Source organism: Trichomonas vaginalis, chromosome I (genome assembly GCF_026262505.1).
Source record: "Trichomonas vaginalis G3 chromosome I, whole genome shotgun sequence".
Classification (NCBI taxonomy): Eukaryota; Parabasalia; order Trichomonadida; family Trichomonadidae; genus Trichomonas; species Trichomonas vaginalis.
The window spans coordinates 14,597,087-14,617,973 of record NC_067203.1 but is presented as its reverse complement, the minus strand read 5'-3'; the positions used below and the strand labels follow the sequence as shown (position 1 = coordinate 14,617,973).

Sequence of the window (20,887 nt, the reverse complement as noted above, 5' to 3'; positions counted from 1 at the left end):
ACTTTTAGATAGCTTCACTCTATCTCAATTTATTCATTAATCTTTTCTTCTGTATCTTTGATTTTTCTAATTTTTGGATTTCAAATTCGGATTTTTATAGAGTAACATTTTATGTGTTAAAGAGACAAAACGAGGGTATTTATATATTTTAATTCCAAGTGATCAAAACTTGGTTCAGATTTGGATTTCGAATAAATTCATCAATCCAACTATGTTTACGAGGAAATTTAGAGAGATTACTAATGGGGATAATATATATTTAGAAATGAAGCTTAGAAAAATTCATGATTTCTGATTTCGTATTTACTGCAAAAAAGTGAGATTGAAATGTTGTTTTCCTTTGCTTATTTTACTCTATCATCAGACCGTAACATCGTTTCAAGCAAATATAATCCATATGATAAATCAGGAACACCCAAGACTGCATCAACACAAGAGATTTTCGATGCATTTAAGAAATATAAAGAAGGTCTCAATCCAGGAACCAAGAGCAGTGATAATGAGAAGTACCAAGCATTTGAAGCTTTAACTGATACTCGTCGTCGTAGAGCTTTCGACTATTTCGGCTTAGAAGCATATGCAGAAGTTGATGCAAGCAGAGACTCGGCTAATATATCCGGTGTCGCAGCACTTTATGCTAAAAACGAGCCAATACGTACATATGCTTACTTAACAATTGAAGATTTTTACAAAGGCGTGAAATTAAATTATCAATTCTTCAGAAAAGAAATCTGCAAATGCAAGGATAAAACAGGCTGGCATTGCGATACTTGCCAAGGCCACCCAACAATTACAAGACCATTTAATGTCGAAATCGACGTTGTCGCTGGAACTCTTCCAGATCAAATATACGTATTCAAGGCTGCTTGCGATACTTCTCCAACTGCTACAGGTGGTGATCTTGAAATCCAGCTTAAGGAGCTTCCAGATCCAATTTACCGTCGTAGCCTTTATAACCTCATTTACAAGCTTAATCTCGGCAAAGAAGACGCTCGTGGTAACTGGGAGAAGCAAATTGTCCTCCCAATGCAGACACGTCTTATTGTCACTGGCAAGAAACTGAAACAAGTCACAATTCACGGCAAAGGATTCCCAATTCCAGGATCTACAGAAAGAGGCGATCTTATTATCATGCCAACTGTTAATCCAAGCCAAGAAGATTTATAAGCTTCTGTCTAAAAATGTACATATATATTATAAACACATTCTCGTTTAAGAACATATATTATATTTTGATCTTAGTTTTTTTTAAAAAATAAATATTTCATTTTTTGATTTTTTTTTCAAACAAGGACTCCTAAGCTTTATTTTCACAAAATTTTATTATACAACAATCCATTCATTGTATGGTAGCAAATCATAATTATGAAATAAAAAATTTTGATTTCAATTTCTTAAAACAACAGGTTAATGGGTAGTAAAGATAAATTAGTTGATATATTAAAACATATTATTATCACATTTTATTTTAGAACAAGACGTTTCAATTCTATTTGGATCTTCTCAGGAAGGTCATTAAGATTCAACTCTACTTTATCACCTCTATTGTTATATAAGAGTTCCCAAACAGCCTTCATGTCTGAAGCCGGCGTATTAGCCAATGTATACGCAATTCTCTTAAGTTCAGTTTGTGTAGGCTTTGTAACAACGACCTTTTGCTCGACAACTTTAGCTTGTCTTGGCTGTGGTTTGGCCTCCTTTGGCTTATCAATTTTAGGACGAGGTGGAATTTTGAATAAATTATCGAAAATTGCCTCAACTTTGGTCATATTTTCATCCATCTTCTTAAGCTTCTCTATAACATTAAATTCGGCTGGCATTGGAAGTTTAGCGAAGAATTCTTCTGCATCTTTCTTTAATGTCATAGAACATCTAGTAATTGCATGGCCTGGACCGTGATATGTCTCGGCATTTATCCATATAAGGGAAAGGCAGCGACGAAATTCAGAAATAGTATTTACTGAGCCATTTCGTAATTTTCTTTGTAAAGTGGTCAGATCCATAGGTTCTTTAACAACTTCATAGTAATGTTCCCATCCACTCTTTTTAGGGTCGATTGGATTTCTAAATGAAGCAAAATCTGGGCTCTTTATAAAAAAGGAGAGCAATTTATCACATGCATGCAATGAAATGAATTTCTCCGAACTTTCAACAGGCTCAGATGCAATTGAAGTAGAATAATCTTTGCCATAAATTGAACTTTCTGTTGCAACTTGAACGATTTTATTCTTCAGTTCAGGACTATATGTGAACTGGAACTTTGGGGGGTCAATAAATGACGAGAAGATAACTGAATACTTGATTGGAGGAGTCTCATTCATCATCATTTATTTTTCAGTCTAGAAAATTACAAAAAGTGACAAATTTTTAGTAGAAAAAAATGGGCATCAGAGCGGTCGGTTTCTTGAAGCCGTCAGAGTATGGCGATGATGCTTCTAAATATTTAAATAAATTTAGAGAACATCTATTCCAATTAGGTGCATTTGGCTTCGAAACTTGGACTTGCAAAATTTATTCTCGAAAAGCACAGACAGATTCAATACTTCGTCTTATTTCATTCAACGATACACCAGATCAGAACATATTAATTACAAAGAGCACAACATTAGTAGGCGATGCAAACTTTCAAAGTGTTTTAAAGGATATCGGCTTACCTTTCGATAAGACACTCATTTTTAAGATTGATGGATCTATGGCTCAGCTTGGCGATTTCAAAGTTCGCTATGGAGTGTCAATTGTTAAAGAAAAACAAGTTGGTATATTGTTTGACATAGAATACCTTCCTGTTACGAAACTTTCTGTAAATTCAGATCTCATATTCTCTAGTGTTTGTAAAACAATGGATCTTCAAGCAAAACTTTATACTCCTCAAAATTCCGAATCAAATGAATACAATTTCTCATGTTTAGGCCAAGATTATATAAGAATTTTACTTGATAATGATATAGCACAGTGATATTTTTATATTAATATCAAAATAAATGAATATTATTTTTTAAATTTCTATTTTTTATTTTAAATCACCTTTTATCATATTTTATCACAAATGATATCCTAGTACATCTGATTTAACGTTGTTTGAAGTATTTTTTGAAGAATTTTCCTCGAAATCTTCATTTTTATATTGAATTAGCTATATTTTTATGCAAACATATCCAAATTATATCTTATAGTTAACAAATTCAAGACCAAATTTTAATGTACGAACTTTTTATGTCTGCTTATCAATTTGATATGGAAATATATAATATAATTGCAGTACATCTCATATGAATGTATGGAAACTTTCATGATTACATCATACGCTTATATACACGCTCTGATTACTTGAATTAGAAATTGAATCCTCAGATAAATAGACGTTTATTCAATGAAAAAAATTTATGAAGGAATCTATAAACTAAAACAACATAATAAAAGCCAATTAAAAGGATAACAGAAAGTTCCTTGAACTGTTGGACAAAAATCATGATATAGAGCAAATATAATTGAGTTCACAAGGATAGTCAAATGTATAAGTATTTGTAATAGGGTCATATTTAACATCAGGGAAACCTTTCTCTTCATCAACTAGGCTGTAGCTAAGCACTTAAGAAAGTGCAAAATTTGTTCAAAATTCATTCAGTTTTATGATTTATGTTTCGAAAAGGGGGAAATATATCAAATCATACTGAGAACTCTGTGAATCTTTGGAATCCGACTTGAGAAATAAGGTTAGTATTTCATATTTTCCAAAAAAAATTATGACTCAAGAAACAGACGTAAATTATGAGATATCACTGGGAGGACATGAGGAAGATTCAAGCACAACCGGTCCATTCCTCATTGACAGTATAGAAAAGCCAATTTTATGGTTTATAATTGTTTTCTTAATGGGTTTCATTGCAATTCGTTTAGTTTCATCAACCTGGACAACAGCTGGCAAGCAAAGAAAGAGTGAAATCGTAGAAATAAAGAAACCATTATCAGATAGTACTTTTAACGTTGATTTAGATTTGACTTCTTTATCCGAGTTTCATAAAAAAATTGCCCTTAAATGCAGCCTCATATTGGACTCAAGAGAAGCGAATGTTAAAGAAATTGATTACAGTTTCATTGCGCATTACCTCAGAAACAAAAGTATTGTTGATTCGAAGACTCTCAAGGATGAAAAAGCCGAAGTATCGTTCTTACTAGGATCTAAAGAAAGTAACGAAATTGAGATATTTGTTTTCAACGAGAAAGTAAATTTCGACGAAATTGATCTTCAGTTAGCAATTACAGCAAATTACAACAATGTTGTATCAGTAAGATTCATCTGGGAGCTTGAAAGTAACAATTCCGATAAATTCTTTGTTCTTTCTCGTTTAATTTTGACCGGAATGATCTTATACATGTTAACAATATTTTTATTGCACGCTACCTTCAAGAACAATGCACAGGTTCAATCATTGGGTTCAATACTCGGTGTTTTTGGAGTAATTTCTGGAATTCCATTAAAAACGTTTATTACTCCAGAAAATTATCCAATGATCAACTGCATTTTATCTTCCATACTTATTTATACATATAGATTATTCTGTATTCTTGCAATCAGAGGAACAGAAAACAGAACAGGCGGATTTTCATATATAATCTTCACTTTATACGGACTTTTATACGTAGCACTCACAGTTATTTTTGTTCTTACACTTACAGGTGTTAATACACAATTTTCGGACGGATCAATTTTATTATTTATGTCAATTTTAGAAATTATTGCTATTGGCTATGAATTATTCTCTAAATTCGTCTTCAATTCCATTGTTAGCATGAAGAGATACATTTATTTCTGTGCAATGTCATTTGCAAACATTTTATTCGATTTGACCATACAAAACAAGTTCGCTTTCCCAATCAGCTCATTACGACAATCTGTTTCGAACGGATTGTGGCCATCGCTACATGTTGTTTTGTGCGTTTTCTTACTTTTCTTGATGCAAAATAACTTTGAAGAAGGATATAACCAAATTGATAACGTAGAGACACATGTTCCAGAATTTATTGATATAGAAGGTGGAATTGGTGTAGATGTCCATTCAGAACCATCAGAAAAGGAATAATCTGATTAAATTTTATTTTTTTATTTTTGGGTAACGCAATATCAAGTTATTATAACTGATATCCTAAACATACATTTTAACTGCAACTATTTTTATTCATTACACAATTCTTGAGCAATTTCAAAACAAAATCTCATCAAAAATCAATTGACAGCAGAATGATATACTATACTTAACTTTTTATTGTTGATTTCTTATTTAATATACTCATCAATGCTAAAATTCTCATCATTAAAGCTTCAAATGACTTCAATTGAGATTTTTTTTTCACTACATTTGGAAAGTACTCCTTCCAACAAAGCTATTGTAGAATTGGTTTATAGGGCAAACACTTGCTAATTTGGATTTTGGATATCTTTAACAATAATTGAAGGAATTAAGAATGATTCTTTGAATCTATCTTGATTATCCTATTACATTATAGTTATTGATTTTGTTTTCCTGTAACATACATTATGATTCAGAGTTGGCGGAATATCGTATTTTTGACATGTAAAATGAAAATGTCAAAAATAATTTTGACAATATAATGCAAATAGATATTACTAGAGTAAAAACACTTATTGTTGGTTGTGATTTTCCAAACTTTTATACATATGTTCATATCTTCTCCAAACGTCAAGATATTGATGTTTGCGGCATAATTTATGCATTTGAAGATGAGATCCCAGCCAAATGCTATGTTATGCGAAACATGAATTCAATTCCGATTTTTCCACTGGTAGATCTCGAAAAAATCATTATAGAACAAAGAATTGAAAAGTGCATAGTTAACACAAATGGTATTTTAATGCGTCGTGTACAAGGAATCGTAAATAGAATACTCTCGACTAACTACTGTTCAATAGAATTCGTAGATCCAGATGATATTAAACTTGAAGCTCACAAACCTCTTATCAGTATCTCATCTCTTGCACCAAGTGTAGGCAAAACACAAATATGTCAATATTTCTGTGATTTATTCAAGAAAGGCGGTCAGAAAGTAGCAGTTATACTTCCCCGATATTTATTTGAGCCAGGGGAAGAAAACATCACACTTCAGACAGGTTTCCATTACGAATTTAAGACGAATGATGAAGTTCCTAACGGATTACTTCCAAAAGATCTCGAAAATCAAGTTATTCAATACCAAAAATCTGGAGCTTTTTATATCATTGTTACAACTCATATTCAACGTGCTCTTATATCAGCCGAACAACTCGCCGACGTAATTTTGTTTGATACAAATGGATCTTCTATCCCACAAGTTTACGAAGATTACAAATTCTGTATTTTGACAGAAGATTCGCTTATGTCTCCTAAAAACATATCAATCTGGCCAGGTCTTGTCAACACATTTGATAGTTCACATATCATTACTATCACCGATCTTGAAAATCCTAAAGAATTACAAATTGAACATTTATTACCGAGCAAAATCATCTCTCGATCATTTTTTTATGTTAACAGTGTTACATTACCAGCAGCTCCACCTCCATGCACAGGTCCAGAACGCGCAGTTTCACCGGGTTCAGCCCTTTGTATTGGTAAGACGAAAGAAATCCAAAAACAGTTGTCTAATCTTGCAGATTTCTCAAATGTCATCATCAATTCACAGTTCCTTCACTCACAACGAGATCCATCAATTGAATCACACATTATCAACTCTGCTAGACACATCACAGACATCGACAATGCTATTTTCAAGTGGATCTACAGAACATTCCAGTCATCAAAGAAACCTCCTCTTCAAAAACATTTCGAATCAACAGTTGATATCTTGTTATCAATGGTTACTGCATCAGCCAACGAAATGACCGTCACAAACAACGACAGCCACAACAGAGGTGCATTTGCAAAACTATTCCTTCAATCACATATTCCTCCAGGATTCCATGTTACTAGTGGAGAAATATTTGATTCATTAAACAACACGACAGGCCAATTGAGCATTGTTATTACGAATGATGAATCACCATCACTAACAATTGACTCATCACTTAACGTAATCACACCAATCCTCGCCGATTCAGTTCTTGCAGTTGTCGAAGTTAAATCGAATTTGAATGTTGAAAGTCTTAAAAAAGCACTTTCACAACTTCGTCCAGTCAAAGCATTGATGCCTGCACATGAAACAATCCAGAACATCGATGGCAGTATTATCAGAGATCCACTTGGTGGCAAGATCATCACAGGTGTATTTGCATATTCAATCAGTGGAGATGTTGAAGCAAAACTTGGTGAAATTGTTAATTTGTATCCACACGTTGCTGATTTCATTGTTCTTCCCGATTCATTGGCTTATTTCGATGCTATGACACTTGAAATCTGCGGCATTGGTGCAAACGAGAAAGAGAAAGTTGGTGGATACGTCAAATTCACACAGAAAGGGTTAGGCTTAGCATTAATTTTCGGAGTTTTGAACTCTATTGCCGCCATGCGACAGTTTTCAGCATCAAACTACATCAGGTATCTTGGTGGTTCATGGGGCGGTCTTCAAGAAGCATTCGAGCGAGAGGCAAACGAACTTGCAAACTCATGGAACAAAGGACGCCACTTACTATCTAACGAGATTGATCAGAACAAGCGACAAGAGATCTTAGATGAACAAAGCAGTTTCTTGAACTTCCTCAACAACTTCCAAAATAAATAAATAAAAAATTTTGTGTTTTTAAGGTTATTTAAAATATATTATTTGTTTCATTTTTAAATGAAATCATTGAAAATTAACCGTTAGAACCAGAATTGAAAATAATGTCATATGGATATTATGAACTCTTTAAAATTGTTTTTAAATTGAAGTCAACATTTACAAAATTCAGTCATATTCTCAATTAGGACAATATTGGCTTACAAAGAATCAGAAAAAGATGATATAAGTGCGGAAATTAAAAACCATCATTTGAGTACTTTCTGAGACTCTGTTTGTCAGAAAGTATACATTTTTGGCCTTTCAAAGTTTTTGACATTGTGGGGTTTTGTGTCAGAAGTACTCAATTTCCCTCCCAAACGATGGTTTTTAAAAAAACGCAATAGAATAATTTTCATATAAGAACATGACAGAAAGATAATAAATACTATTATCATTTGATTTCAATTTCATCATAATATCTATAAAATTCCTAGTTCATATTGTGAGATATTATATCATGCTTCAGAAAATTGTTATTTTGACTGGATTAAAGTAACTCAAAGTATTTCTTATTTGATATAATTCAGTTAAACTAATTAAAAATTACATCTTCAATTTCATAATTTTGATTTTGAGTTTTTTCAAAGAAAAAAAAGTGAAATTATGGGAGAACAAAATATATGATTTTCGGTCGTTTATTAAGATATCGAACATTCTTTTGAATTTCTTTGATAAATAATGGATCATCATCTTCACTAACTTCTTTGACATCTTGATTGATGAATTTAACTATAAAATGTTTGCATTCTGTATTCGAAATAATGTTTGTAAATACGACGGAATTTGATGTTGTTTCAGAGATTTCTGTATATGTATTATTAACAACAAATGAATTTCCTTGATTACAAATGACATACTTAACTACATTTTTCACAATGCAGCATCCAAACATATAAAGCTTTGTATTTGACCATATTAATTTTCCAACACCGCTGGAATCGATATTTTCAATATAATTGCATGATAATACTGATATAAGTTTTGACGATGAGTGTAAATTTAGGGCAAAACTATCACTTTTTGTTTGATTATTTGATCTTATTGTAGTGAATTGAACAAAGGAATCTGATATTACATAATCCATGCAGTAGCCTGCAATATCATGATCAACTCTGTTTGATGTGATATTGCATAAATTAATAATTTGCTTGCCACCTTTCATGCGCATCAGATAGTAACATCCATTGTCTAATGAACCGCAATCAAAAATAGTAGATTCGTTAAATTCATTTTTATAATTTTCTAAGCCTGAAATTTGTACAAAAAAAGAAGTATCACTTCCTGTATTTTTTGATTTAATAAATGAATTTTGTTTCTGAGCAAATTGGCCGTTATAGCCATAAAATAGGGATCCTCCACTTTGGGATCCGGAACTACAATTTTCGAATTGTGAAGTTTCAACTAAGCATTTAGTGGAATCTGTGGCTGAAGTAAAGCGAACAGCCCCATTGATGGTAAAATTTTTGAAATTAGATGAAACTACAAAGTAGTTTAATTTGTCACTGACACCAACGTAGTCGTGATGTTCTGAATATAATGTATTATAATGTGAATCGGGAAATATTTCTTGCCATATACTTTCATATTGTGATACTAACTTCTAAAACTTCAAAACTCATCTTGAAACTTTCCATTAAATTGTCACTTTTTCTACTTTCATTTTTTGTCAACTATATCCGTTATTCAATTTCTTTCCCCATTTAAATCGACATTACTTCACATTTATATAAAATGGTTTATGGCGTTCCATATTCAAATTCCCACTAGAATATAATTTAGTATCGACTCAAATAATATTATGGAATTTTTGTATGTTGGCATTGTGGAAATATAAATTATTAATTCATCTGTACAGTGGACATTCAGCAATAATGGCAACAATATAATACATCTGTTTAAATAGGGTGCAGTTATTTGATGAGTTAATAAGTGATGGAGTTCAAAATCTCTAGAATAGTGTGCTTTTTAAGAAAAAGTTTTTCTTATTCAATAAATTTTGATATGATTTTCTTGATTTTGAAATGATTATGAAAATCGGCAACTTGAATTGCTGTCATGCCGTTATTATTAATAATGTCATATTTAGCTCCAAGTTTCAATAATAAGATTACTGTTTGCTTATAATTGTATTCGGATGCATAATGAAGAGCAGTATTTCCATATTTATCTTGATGATTAAGATCCAATCCATGTTCATGAAGAATTTCAATATAATTTGTGAAATTCCCTAATGAAGCAAGAATTATCGAAGATTGTCCATCATCGGTTTGCGCATTAATATTAGATCCTTGATCAATGAGAAAATGAAAAATTTTATTATTATTATGACAAACTGATTCTAAGAATGGTGTCATTTGATTATTATTTTTGATTTCAAGATTTGATCCATATTTGATTAATAATTTACACATCTCATAGTTTTCTTTGATAACACAAAGATGTAAAGGAGTTTGGCTTTGTTTATCTAAACAATTGACATTACATCCTTTTTCTAAAAGTAATTTTGCAGATTCATATTTATCAGATTCAATAGAATAATGAAGAGGAGTTTTGTTTCAATCATCTATTGAATTGATTTCTGATCCATTTTCTAATAAAAATAAAATCATTTCAGTAAGATTAAAACATGCGGCACAATGAATAGGACTTTTACCATGTCGATTTCGCATATTAATATCAATTCCATTATCAAGAAGAGCTTTAACAGATTGAATCTTATTTTCATAAACTGCATGAAATAAAGGTAAATTATTGTATTCATCTGGAATATTTAAATATGCACCATATTCAATAAGTAAATTTGTTGTTTCTTCATCGTTTCGATCAATTGATGAATAAAGAGGAATAGTTTCATTTTCATTTTTTGCGTTCACATCTGCATTGAATTCAATTAGAAATTCACTTAAACTTGGAATTCCACTCGCCAAACAGCTTGAAATGCATTTGGATGTACCTATGTTTCTATCAATTGCAATAATAAAAGCATGCAAGTTATAGTTAGATGACGCAGTGTCGGAATCAACTTTTAATCCATATTTATTCTCTAAAAACAAAACATTTTCGATGATATGGCTTCCAATTGCGTTGGCCATGCAAATTTCGGTAGGTTTCTCATATTTCAAACACTCGTTGATGATATCATTGTTTCCTCCAATAAATGATTTTTCAAGACATCTTCGATTGATTAATGCATTAGTGTTTTGCAATATGAAATAAAAACAGTTAACTGAACCATAAAAACAGCAATCTTCTAATAGATGTGTTTTCATTAATTCTTCATTATCTGATGGAGGAATAAATGATCTCAAACTTTCTAAATCATCATTCAGAATTGATAAATCTATATTACTTTTTGGTAAATTATCATGAAAAATTTGATCATATGATTTATATTCTAAAAATTCGAATTTTGTTCGATATAATTCTTTAAATTCGTCTGAAACTAATTCATAAATATAGTCTGATATATTATCTGTATGAAATTTGTCAATGACTAAATTCAAAATTGTCCAATATAGTTTTAAATACTTTTTCCTTATAAAGAATGCAGTGTCAATTGCATTAATAACATCTTTGACTGTGAACTTGTACTTCTTGAATAATATTTGTTCAACATCTTTGATTAACTTTTCAATTTCTGAGATATTTTCTTCTTTTATAATGAACAACTTGTCGAAAATATCAATAGCATCTTGATATTTCTTCACAAAGCTATCATAAACATGAAGTCTCTGATCAATTTCATCATTCATTTATTGTCACTTTTGATTTATAAAAAGTGTCAATATTTTATTAGAATGAAATATATGGAAAATATGCAATTATTATTAAAATCATTATAAAACATGTAATAATGTGAATAATTTACAAAACAAAATAAGAAAGAACAAAATAAAATTTCTATAAGTTTTCAGAGTAAATCAAGTCAGGAGATTCTTCAGAGCTGCTCTTGTTAGATATTCCCATTGCAATAAAGTAGTCTATTGCAGATATCCACTCATTCTTTTGTATTAAAACAGAAAATAAGTCAGCAGGCAACAAAGGTTGAACGATTGGAATATAAATTGAGGGTTTGACAATTGTTCTTGCGAAAACCATCGGAGGACTAATACTGTCCCACTTTTCTGATAGAATCATTCGACAGTTATCCATTATTTTGTTGAATGAGTCTTCCCAGTCTTCATCGATACTAAGAATCAATACAATTACAAAGTGTGCCAATCCGAAAGCACCAGGAATCTTCTCAATGTCATTATTACTAATCATGACAGAGATTTCTTTAATCAGCTCATGCAGTTGTGCATCATTTTTCTCTGTTGTTGATACCAACAGATATGCAACAGATGAATACATGAATTTAACTTTGTTTTTATCAGAAATACTCTGTGTTTCGTAATTCAAAATGTCCAAAATTATATTTGTCAGAGGAATCAATCCAAATTTCAACATCCATGCTCTCCATGTAATTATTATATAATAAATAGCCTTTTGATCGACAACTTGGTTCATCACCAAATATATGATTTCTTTCGCGATGTTAAATTTGATTTCGGACAAATTATTTTCAGATCCGATGACATTATCCAAATCCAAATATGCAATCGTTTGATGTCTCGTTCCTTTAGTCAATGTATATATCATAACTTTGAAAAGATGATTTGATATTTCATTATCAGGAAACTTTTGTTTCATCAAATTAAAAGCGATTCTTCTTTGTGTCGAAATCGCCCAAATAAACAACAATGGCCACAAATAATACTCACTTTTTGCCATTTCGATTGCTTGATCGAGTTGATCATCAGGCAAACTCAACAACATTTTGAAAAACATGATACATTTTTCACGAATCATAAATTGTTGACTTACTTGAGAAATCGTTATATAGTCAACATAAATCTCTGATGATGTTTTGAGTCCAACCATCATCTCGAGTATGCAAGCGATATCAGATGGTTGATTCTCAGCATATTTCCTCAAAGCTTTTTGAAGAGAAATAGAATTAGAACGCCAAGAAAACAAAAACAAATACAAAAAATTGTCCAAACTAAATTAAAATCAGAAACAGAAACAACATGATTCATCAACATTTGTAGACAATCTAACATATCTTCAAGAAGCCATTGTTTTACAATGAGACATCTGAAATCTTCCAATCTCGGATTTGATGAAACTTTCTTCAAAATTTCCATGCAAGAACTTATTTTTGTTGGATCTTTCGAAATTTCTATAAATCTTGGAACTAGTATCGAAGAAAGAGCAGGATATTGTAGAACTAAATTCGGAAGGTCTTCATCAGAGTAATTACTTGGGAAAGAACATATGTAATTTATCAATTCTTCACTTGTTAAAGGGGAATTACTCTTTTTCAATAATTCTTGCGAAAAAGAACTTAATATCTCAGAAACTGCTTTTCCATTGAATGTATGAGGTTCTATTTCATTTATACACGCATGTTTGTGGCCAATACGTGGTAATGACCTGAAAATGTTGTTCGTAATTAAATAAGCACAAGAAAGGTTTGGAGAGTCAAAGAATACTTGTACAGCTGCTAAATATATCTGTCGTACATTGTATGTTCTGAATAAACTAAGTAATTTGTATTCTGGGACCCAAAAATTTAAAGATGAAATAATTATAGATGTGGCATTAAGCATTTCGTAAATTTGTTTGGTTTTTGTTATTTTTTCTGCAAATAAAGCCATTTTGAGATATGTAGTACCAACAGATTTCTCAATATTCTGGTTTTTCAAAAATATCGTAACAATATTTTTGACTTTTATGAAATCCGGAAATGAATATAATCTCGAGGAAGCAATTAAAACCGAAAATAGTGGATTTAAAACTAAAGAATGAATTGTAGAATGAAGTAGATCAAAATTTTTTGTAGATAAGCAAATTTCAAGCATTTTTAATGCACAAATTGCGGATTCTTTTGTGCCAAGAGTCAGTTGAGAAATGATTTGCTGTGATTTTTGGGAAAATATATAGTAACATCCATCTACTAATGAATTATTTGTTGTTTCAATAGAAGAAAGCACTTTGTCTTGATAAGTTATAATAATTGTTGTTGCACAGTTGATTAGATAGTCGGCCGTGAAATCTGAATTTGAAATAATTTCGGCAATATATTGGAATATTTGGCTTACATCTCCATATTTTCCTGTCTTTATTTCAGTTACGAATGCATCCATATCAATTCGTGAGTTCCAACATTCCCTTATGAAACTCGCGCATTCGCTCATGAAATCTAATGAATAAGTTTAGCATCATCAGCATATTATACGTTTGCTTTTCCTATTCATGTTATTATTGTGCAATACTTCTAATTTTTTGGATTTGAATCATAAAATTTTAGAGAATCCGCTTCATTCTAATATTTGGATATAATATATCTAACCTTTTCACATATGTAATTGGAGAAAATTAAAAAATAATCAAATTTTTAAATGAAAACATAAACATACAAACAATTTTTACTAATTAAGCTTTTCTTCTGGTATTAAGAAGTGGAAGAGTAGGAGCTGATTTGACCAAGTATACTCTACTAACCTTATCAATATCTTTTTGAGCAGCTTGTTTCATTTTTCGCGCCATGCACTTATAATGATTGATTTTGATCTTACATTTTGATTCGTAGTTTTCTTGGATAGTTCTTCTCTGAGCATTAATTTCATTTTCGATTTTCTTTCTTGTTTCACACTTATGTGATTCAATAATTGACATAATTTTCTTTTGTACCGCTTCTGCCTTCTTTTGATTATGTAATGACCTATAATACTGCTCTTTGGATCTTAAATCTGAAATTTCTTGCAAGCTGAATGTCGGCTCACTTGCATAAAGGTTCTCTTTATTGGACTCAACAAGTCTCGGCTGGGCATCATAATTTGCCTTAAGCGTATCAAGCTCAAGGTGTAAATCTGTTTCATTTTTCAATAATTGTGATTTAAGTTTCTGATTTATCTGCTCGATTCTGTCTTTTGCATTCGGATCGTTGTTAACTACCGGTTCTTCAACTGGTTTAACAATATGATACTTTGGATCTTTTGTAAGAGTATATAAAGCCAAATTAATTTGATTCGTATCGACATTTGAGTTTTCTTGAAGGAGCATTTCCTTCAAGTTCTGCTCTAGTATGTTATAAAGTTTAGGTGGTTGGTAATTCTTTTCCTTTCATTAAAGCTTCAATGAATTTTGCTATTGCGCCATTTGAATATATGATTGTCCCTGGATTTAATTGACATATGTCAGGTTTTTGCTGTAATTCAAGTAATTTTTTGATAAAATCTAATGATTTTGAAACGTTATTTATAGCTGCTCTGTTTTTGGAGATCCTAAGCTCATTGAGTGCCTCTGTCAATGGTTGATGAAGGTATGAATAGAGTTTTGGATCAACAGATTCAATACTCATTCCGTTGACGATGGAAATAATCACTTCTTGTATTTCAGGGCGATTATCATATTCGTATAAATAGGATGTACTCTTCCTTCTTGGTGAGCGATCACGATTTGGACTAAAACTTGGTTGACGAATTTCAAACATTGATTTGGAGAATATTATAGTTTTGAGAGAAGACGTTTAATCGGCACAAAATTTTCGATCGAAATCGTATAAATTGATGTTACATGATATAAGGAGAAATATGTCTTGCACAGAAAAATTCTCTTCCCAAAATTTCACATAGAAAATTTTGCGTAAATGTCTCAAAAATTTCAAATTCGATTCACAAAAATTAAATGTTTTATCTCTAAATTTGATGCACTTATGCACGTAAAATAATATTTCTCCAACATGTTGGATTTGAAAGTAACGTGCTAAATTTCGAATTAATTGTTTGAAAAAGCTAAGCATTCAATGTTGAGTAAATATACAGGGAAAATCGCAATTTTCTGATAACTAATTCCTATTCGATCATAATCTTTATTCGTTTATTCTAGAGCTTGGAATCACTTATTCTATAACACATAGTTAAACTAGATATTATCAATCGCTTCTGGCGTGAAATGCCATAATAAGTTATCCAAGCGCTATTATATTCTTGTTATGTGATAAAAATATCTACTGATTACCCAATACAAGCTTAAATACATATGAACCAATTGCTAAATTATATCATATATCATTTGATTATTATCTTTGGATTGACATTAGGATATGAAATATCATTTCATGATATATATTACACATTCTACCTCATAACACATTCAAATCTTTTAGTAAATCATTTCGTTATTAAAAATATATTTCATTTTGAGATTTTTTAAATAATATTGGGAATTCTTTCACTCATTCACCAAAAATTTCATATTCATAGCTGTTATGAACAAAATTTTAGATATTTGTTAAAATATACGTTTGATTGATAGTCAAAGAATTCAAAATAGGGAGAATATATTGCAAATATTTGTTATCAAATCTCATAGCAGACCATAAAGCAGTAGTTAGATTTAAAGATATCGATATTGCATTGATTTATTCAATCACTTGATTATTCTTGCCAAGATTTTTTTTTCTAAACGCATAGAGTTTTTGTAAACTTTTTGTCTGACCCCAAATTTCTATGAAACATTGATAAATTTAAATAGCATCAAATGCGAAGTAAAAATACTATTTTTGAAATTTTTGGGGATTGTCACCAAGTAAAAAAATTCTTCAATACAATTCTTGTACTTTAAATGTCGTTTGTTTCACCAGAAGCACTTGATTCTACGCGACTTCTAAAGTACATGAAAGAGTATGGTATTGCAATTATAGTAATTTTCATTGTTAGTTGTCTAATTCTCGAATTTTTATTGAATTGGCGACCAGCACTGAATGCAAAACACAGAATATCATATTTTCTAAATCGAGATCCATTTTCAGAAGGGCCAATCTCATTTGAACTCTTCTGGTGGATAATATACGGCGCTCCTTTTGTAATAACGATTATTGTTGGTATAATGATATCAGTAAATCTCAAGCCCAAGATAATAGGAGTTGACATATTAATAGAAACACTATTTTTGTTCGTTTTACTCTTCGCAATTATGAATTATAACAGAAGTGGCTATAATATGACAATATTTCTCAAAATTACAATCATCGTATGTTTTCTAGCTCTATTTTCCCTTACGATTGTCCATGCAGTTATAGTTCCTCTTCGAAGTTGGTACACAATTTGTTGTTATATTACGTGGCCAGCGTTGTTTGTATACTATTTCATTATTACTATCATTAGAAAACGGTTTAATCAGAATCTTATCACATCGATACTACAATCAAAAGAAATTAAAGAAAATTTTGTAAATGATATCGTAAATGACCAAGCAGAGAATCTTATTAAGAACAACAACACACACAAATACTTATTTTACCCACTTGCCATCATTTCTGGCATTGCAATTTCAGTAATTTCAAATGTTTTATTTTTAGTTCATTTTCAAAAGAAAGACAAATACGCGACCATTTCTACCAACGTATTATTCATGGTATTTGATGTTTTCATCATTATTATTCAATCAGTTTCGATTACAAAGAAATCTTATGTTCATTTGGCCGTTCTCTTCATTTTAATGAAGTTTATGACAATAGCGTTAGCTCATAGATGCTGGATAGTCAATCAGTGCTTAGTTTTCATCATTATTGGTCTCTATTTCTTATCAAATTTGTTTTACATCATAATTAAGAAAATTTTTTACAATTTCCCTTTGTTAGAAAAAGAAGATTTGATTCCAGAAAAGGTCAAGTTCGAAATAAACAGAATAAGTCAAAATGAGACAGGAATGAGCCTTATTAATATAATTTTCGGAGTAATTTTGACTTTAATTTTAATGATTGCAATTATTGTTGAAATTGTTGTATTCAAAACTGAAGCAACATCTGCATTGTTCACAGATGGAAAATACAGCCTTAATCAAAGATATTTTGCCATAATTGTTTTAATTTTAGTATTTTTGTTCTCATTTACATTTGCAATCACAAAAATAGATCATATATATGGAGATATTGTTCATGTCAGTAGTATTTATCCAATTTTAGTACTTTTTATTTCATTTATTAATTTTATTATTTTTTATTTCGTTCTCAAACAAAAGATATGTGATATTCAGTTCTATATACCAATAGCATATGCTTTGATATCAGCAACAATTCTATTTACAAGGACTTACAAATTTGAATATATTAAGAACATTTTCTTGAAACCTTGTGAAATATTTGGTGATAATTGGATCTATACAATTGCAGCATTGATTTATCTTGCGTTCTTGATATTACTAATCGCTTTACCTTTCAGTGGAACAACAAAAGTTCATTCTTTATTTGTTTGTTCATGTATTGCTTTGTTATTCTGTATATACTGCTTGAATATACAAAGTTACAGTGAAGATTTTAACAAAATGAGAATTATTTTGGGAGTTTTCGCCGTAATTTTCATAATTACATCAGTTATCGGATCATTTGCTATTTGGAAGGACAACAAATATAATGTATGCGCTGTTGATGCTATTGTTATATTCGCACTTGGCTTATCAGTTGTATTTTTCCAAATTATCAGATCTCATTACAGAGTTGACTTTGAATCATTGATTGTAACTATCTTTTCATGCGCAGTACTATATGGTTTTGCATTTTACCTAGAATCTACTGAAGGATATTCACTATTGGACTTTATTTATGCTCCTTGTGGAATTCTTCTTTGTCTTTTTGTAGTTTATAGATATTTCGACGGCGGAGGAATATCTACTATTATTCAATCTGTTATTTCTGTTGTTTTATTCGCTGGAATTACTGTTTTTCACTTTGTTAGGAGTGGAGGTGTTCCATCATTCATTGCAGGTATCATTCTTAGTATATACATATGTTGTATTCTTTATTGCTTGCTTTCTCTTTATTCTTCAAAGAAAGGAAGAAAAATTGCAATTTCAAATTTCTTCTTCCCAGTTTTCCACTACGAAAACAGACATCTACAGTCTATTCCTATGCTTGGAATGTGCTTTGGATACATGTTTTGGGTTCCTTTGATCTTTGGAACAGTTTTAATAACTTATTTCACAGAACCATATTGGGGATTCGTATTAGAATGTTGCGCATTCATTGTTCCTTTCTTCATTGCTTACAGATTTATGATTACAATTGATAATGAAAGTATTGATTCTTTCTCTTATGTCAAATCGAGAAATTCAATAGATTCAACAATTGCTAATGCAATGCAAGCAGCAGAAACAGATTATCATCACAACAGTGACTCAACAAAGTTTTATAATTATGATGATTTCATCACTTTCATTGAAAACGATGAAAACGCAAACCGCCAAAAGTCTCTATTTTATTCTGCATTCAGAACACAGCTAATTATCATTTCTGACATAATAACGATAAAGAATATGAGACAAATTTCATCCTACATTGATTCTTTGGGTTCCAAATGGAAATTCATGGATGATGCAGTTAAAAAGCGTATTCTTCCTCCATTAGAAATGAGAAAACAGATTGCAGCAACAGTAGAAATCATTGAAGATTTGACAGAAACCGATGAAACTCAAATTAGACAACTGATTTCGGATGTTGTTAAAAGAGGTGAAAAGATCAATGGTTACGTATTAAAATACTTAAGGCAATTCACTCCAACGGCTGTCAATTCTTACTATGCAAATGCATATAAGAATTTAACTGCAGAAAACAACAAAATGAGATTTGTTGATTCATATTTCGCTCCTGGAGGAGAACCAGCACAAATCGATACAGACATTTTAGCTAAAGTGAAGTTCTACAGAGCGGAAGATTTGTATACAGGAGAATTCAGTAAAGGAACTAAAGAAGACATCAAATCAGGAAATGGAACAATAAATGATGATGCGATTGCAAGTGTTTTAATTGCAGTACAAAACAAACCAGATTTGGATTTAGATAGATTCTTTTCAACACCTTTGTTGAGAGAAAAAGGTTTGTATATGATAAAATTCAACTACAAAGGAACAAAAGCACAGGTAATTATCGATTCTTCAGTTCCTTACGTTGAAAGAGATTCATTATTATTAGAGCCAACAAAAAGAGCATCTTCTACTTTTTGGTTTTCGCTTATTGAAAAAGCGATTGCAAAAATGTTTGGAAGTTACGCTCAATTAGATAATTGTGGGCTTCCTTCTGATATTATTCCTTTGTTTGAGAAAGGAGTTTTGAGATGCTATTACATGCAAACAGATGAAATTAGAGAAATTGCAGAAACAGGAATTTTATTCAACCAAATTTACAATGCAATTAATAACGGAGGAATTGCTTGTGCAACAAGAGTAACTGCTGAAGGAATATCTAATTATGCTATTACAAATTGTATTTATGAATCAGATTCAACGGAATCTCTTGTTTTAAAGGGAATGAAAAAATACAAAGGAAAAACGGAATTCAAAGTTTCTCTTGATACTTTCCTTTCTGATTTCAGATTTGTTTATACAATTAATGATTATCCAACTTGGTATTTGTATGAACTTAAGTTCTCTTTCAGTGCACAAGAAGAGAAAGAAGTTGATCCTTATGATGAATCGAAAGAATCTTTGTTGGAAGTTCCAAACATCGCAATCAGATGCATTAAAAATGATAATCATCTTTTGATCGGTTGTCAACACCAATTCCCTGGATCCCCTGTCAGTGCTTATCTTGTTTATAACTATGGAAGACCGATTGACAGAATTTATGTCGGAAGAGATTACAGATCGTTTGAATTTAAGGCGGAAGAATACTGTGCAGGCACAACTCCGTTTGCAGAATGGGATATTAAGAAGAAGAAGATGCCATGGACTCTTGCTCTTGTAAGAAAGTCCCTTATGGTAGATAGTCACTGCTTATTCAGAATTTGGTCTCAAAATCAACTTGAGTTTTCCCTTCTTGAGACCGGAACAATTCATAATACAACGGCTGAAATTCACACGCACGAACCACATCAGTAATTTTGTTTTTTTTTTAATTTTTTTATATTAAAACTAAATATTGTTATTTTTACATCTTACTTATAAAACATTTTTTTCAATAAATTTTAATGTGATTGCAGGAAAGCCTCAATCATTTTCAAGTGTCAAGCCAAGGGGGTATTCATTATTTCTGGCAATATCTTATAAAATCAGAATTGAAGGACATATCATATGATTTTTAGTATACCATTAT

At 30.9% G+C, this 20,887-nt stretch overlaps 13 protein-coding genes across 13 annotated transcripts; 5 read left to right on the top strand and 8 right to left on the bottom strand.

The window, feature by feature from the left end:
* Window positions 1-317: 317 nt before the first annotated feature.
* On the top strand, window positions 318-1,219 carry TVAGG3_0986800 (heat shock protein binding; the record flags this gene model as incomplete). The annotated part of the gene is made up of 1 exon (XM_001582525.1): window positions 328-1,167. One exon carries the CDS (start codon window positions 328-330, stop codon window positions 1,165-1,167), a length of 840 nt encoding a protein of 279 aa, XP_001582575.1.
* A 241-nt stretch (window positions 1,220-1,460) lies between these two features.
* On the bottom strand, window positions 1,461-2,344 carry TVAGG3_0986790 (acetylation-dependent protein binding; the record flags this gene model as incomplete). Its single annotated transcript, XM_001582526.1, has 1 exon — window positions 1,464-2,327. One exon carries the CDS (start codon window positions 2,325-2,327, stop codon window positions 1,464-1,466), a length of 864 nt encoding a protein of 287 aa, XP_001582576.1.
* A 29-nt stretch (window positions 2,345-2,373) lies between these two features.
* On the top strand, window positions 2,374-3,003 carry TVAGG3_0986780 (TATA-binding related factor (TRF) of subunit 20 of Mediator complex family; the record flags this gene model as incomplete). Its single annotated transcript, XM_001582527.1, has 1 exon — window positions 2,381-2,956. One exon carries the CDS (start codon window positions 2,381-2,383, stop codon window positions 2,954-2,956), a length of 576 nt encoding a protein of 191 aa, XP_001582577.1.
* Window positions 3,004-3,704: 701 nt separating this feature from the next.
* On the top strand, window positions 3,705-5,233 carry TVAGG3_0986770 (uncharacterized protein; the record flags this gene model as incomplete). Its single annotated transcript, XM_001582528.1, has 1 exon — window positions 3,744-5,081. One exon carries the CDS (start codon window positions 3,744-3,746, stop codon window positions 5,079-5,081), a length of 1,338 nt encoding a protein of 445 aa, XP_001582578.1.
* Window positions 5,234-5,610: 377 nt separating this feature from the next.
* On the top strand, window positions 5,611-7,713 carry TVAGG3_0986760 (SLL0572 protein family; the record flags this gene model as incomplete). Its single annotated transcript, XM_001582529.1, has 1 exon — window positions 5,611-7,713. One exon carries the CDS (start codon window positions 5,611-5,613, stop codon window positions 7,711-7,713), a length of 2,103 nt encoding a protein of 700 aa, XP_001582579.1.
* A 640-nt stretch (window positions 7,714-8,353) lies between these two features.
* On the bottom strand, window positions 8,354-8,914 carry TVAGG3_0986750 (uncharacterized protein; the record flags this gene model as incomplete). The annotated part of the gene is made up of 1 exon (XM_001582530.1): window positions 8,354-8,914. One exon carries the CDS (start codon window positions 8,912-8,914, stop codon window positions 8,354-8,356), a length of 561 nt encoding a protein of 186 aa, XP_001582580.1.
* An 820-nt stretch (window positions 8,915-9,734) lies between these two features.
* TVAGG3_0986740 (protein ubiquitination) lies at window positions 9,735-10,106 on the bottom strand (the record flags this gene model as incomplete). Its single annotated transcript, XM_001582531.1, has 1 exon — window positions 9,735-10,106. The coding sequence occupies one exon, from the start codon at window positions 10,104-10,106 to the stop codon at window positions 9,735-9,737; it is 372 nt and encodes a 123-aa protein (XP_001582581.1).
* A 201-nt stretch (window positions 10,107-10,307) lies between these two features.
* Window positions 10,308-11,504, bottom strand: TVAGG3_0986730 (spectrin binding; the record flags this gene model as incomplete). Its single annotated transcript, XM_001582532.1, has 1 exon — window positions 10,308-11,504. One exon carries the CDS (start codon window positions 11,502-11,504, stop codon window positions 10,308-10,310), a length of 1,197 nt encoding a protein of 398 aa, XP_001582582.1.
* A 148-nt stretch (window positions 11,505-11,652) lies between these two features.
* On the bottom strand, window positions 11,653-12,570 carry TVAGG3_0986720 (uncharacterized protein; the record flags this gene model as incomplete). Its single annotated transcript, XM_001582533.1, has 1 exon — window positions 11,653-12,570. The coding sequence occupies one exon, from the start codon at window positions 12,568-12,570 to the stop codon at window positions 11,653-11,655; it is 918 nt and encodes a 305-aa protein (XP_001582583.1).
* A 155-nt stretch (window positions 12,571-12,725) lies between these two features.
* TVAGG3_0986710 (uncharacterized protein) lies at window positions 12,726-13,994 on the bottom strand (the record flags this gene model as incomplete). Its single annotated transcript, XM_001582534.1, has 1 exon — window positions 12,726-13,994. The coding sequence occupies one exon, from the start codon at window positions 13,992-13,994 to the stop codon at window positions 12,726-12,728; it is 1,269 nt and encodes a 422-aa protein (XP_001582584.1).
* Window positions 13,995-14,232: 238 nt separating this feature from the next.
* TVAGG3_0986700 (uncharacterized protein) lies at window positions 14,233-14,862 on the bottom strand (the record flags this gene model as incomplete). Its single annotated transcript, XM_001582535.1, has 1 exon — window positions 14,233-14,862. One exon carries the CDS (start codon window positions 14,860-14,862, stop codon window positions 14,233-14,235), a length of 630 nt encoding a protein of 209 aa, XP_001582585.1.
* Window positions 14,863-14,896: 34 nt separating this feature from the next.
* On the bottom strand, window positions 14,897-15,292 carry TVAGG3_0986690 (uncharacterized protein; the record flags this gene model as incomplete). Its single annotated transcript, XM_001582536.1, has 1 exon — window positions 14,897-15,292. The coding sequence occupies one exon, from the start codon at window positions 15,290-15,292 to the stop codon at window positions 14,897-14,899; it is 396 nt and encodes a 131-aa protein (XP_001582586.1).
* A 1,121-nt stretch (window positions 15,293-16,413) lies between these two features.
* Window positions 16,414-20,677, top strand: TVAGG3_0986680 (calcium-dependent cysteine-type endopeptidase protein; the record flags this gene model as incomplete). The annotated part of the gene is made up of 1 exon (XM_001582537.2): window positions 18,127-20,673. The coding sequence occupies one exon, from the start codon at window positions 18,127-18,129 to the stop codon at window positions 20,671-20,673; it is 2,547 nt and encodes an 848-aa protein (XP_001582587.1).
* Window positions 20,678-20,887: the final 210 nt, after the last annotated feature.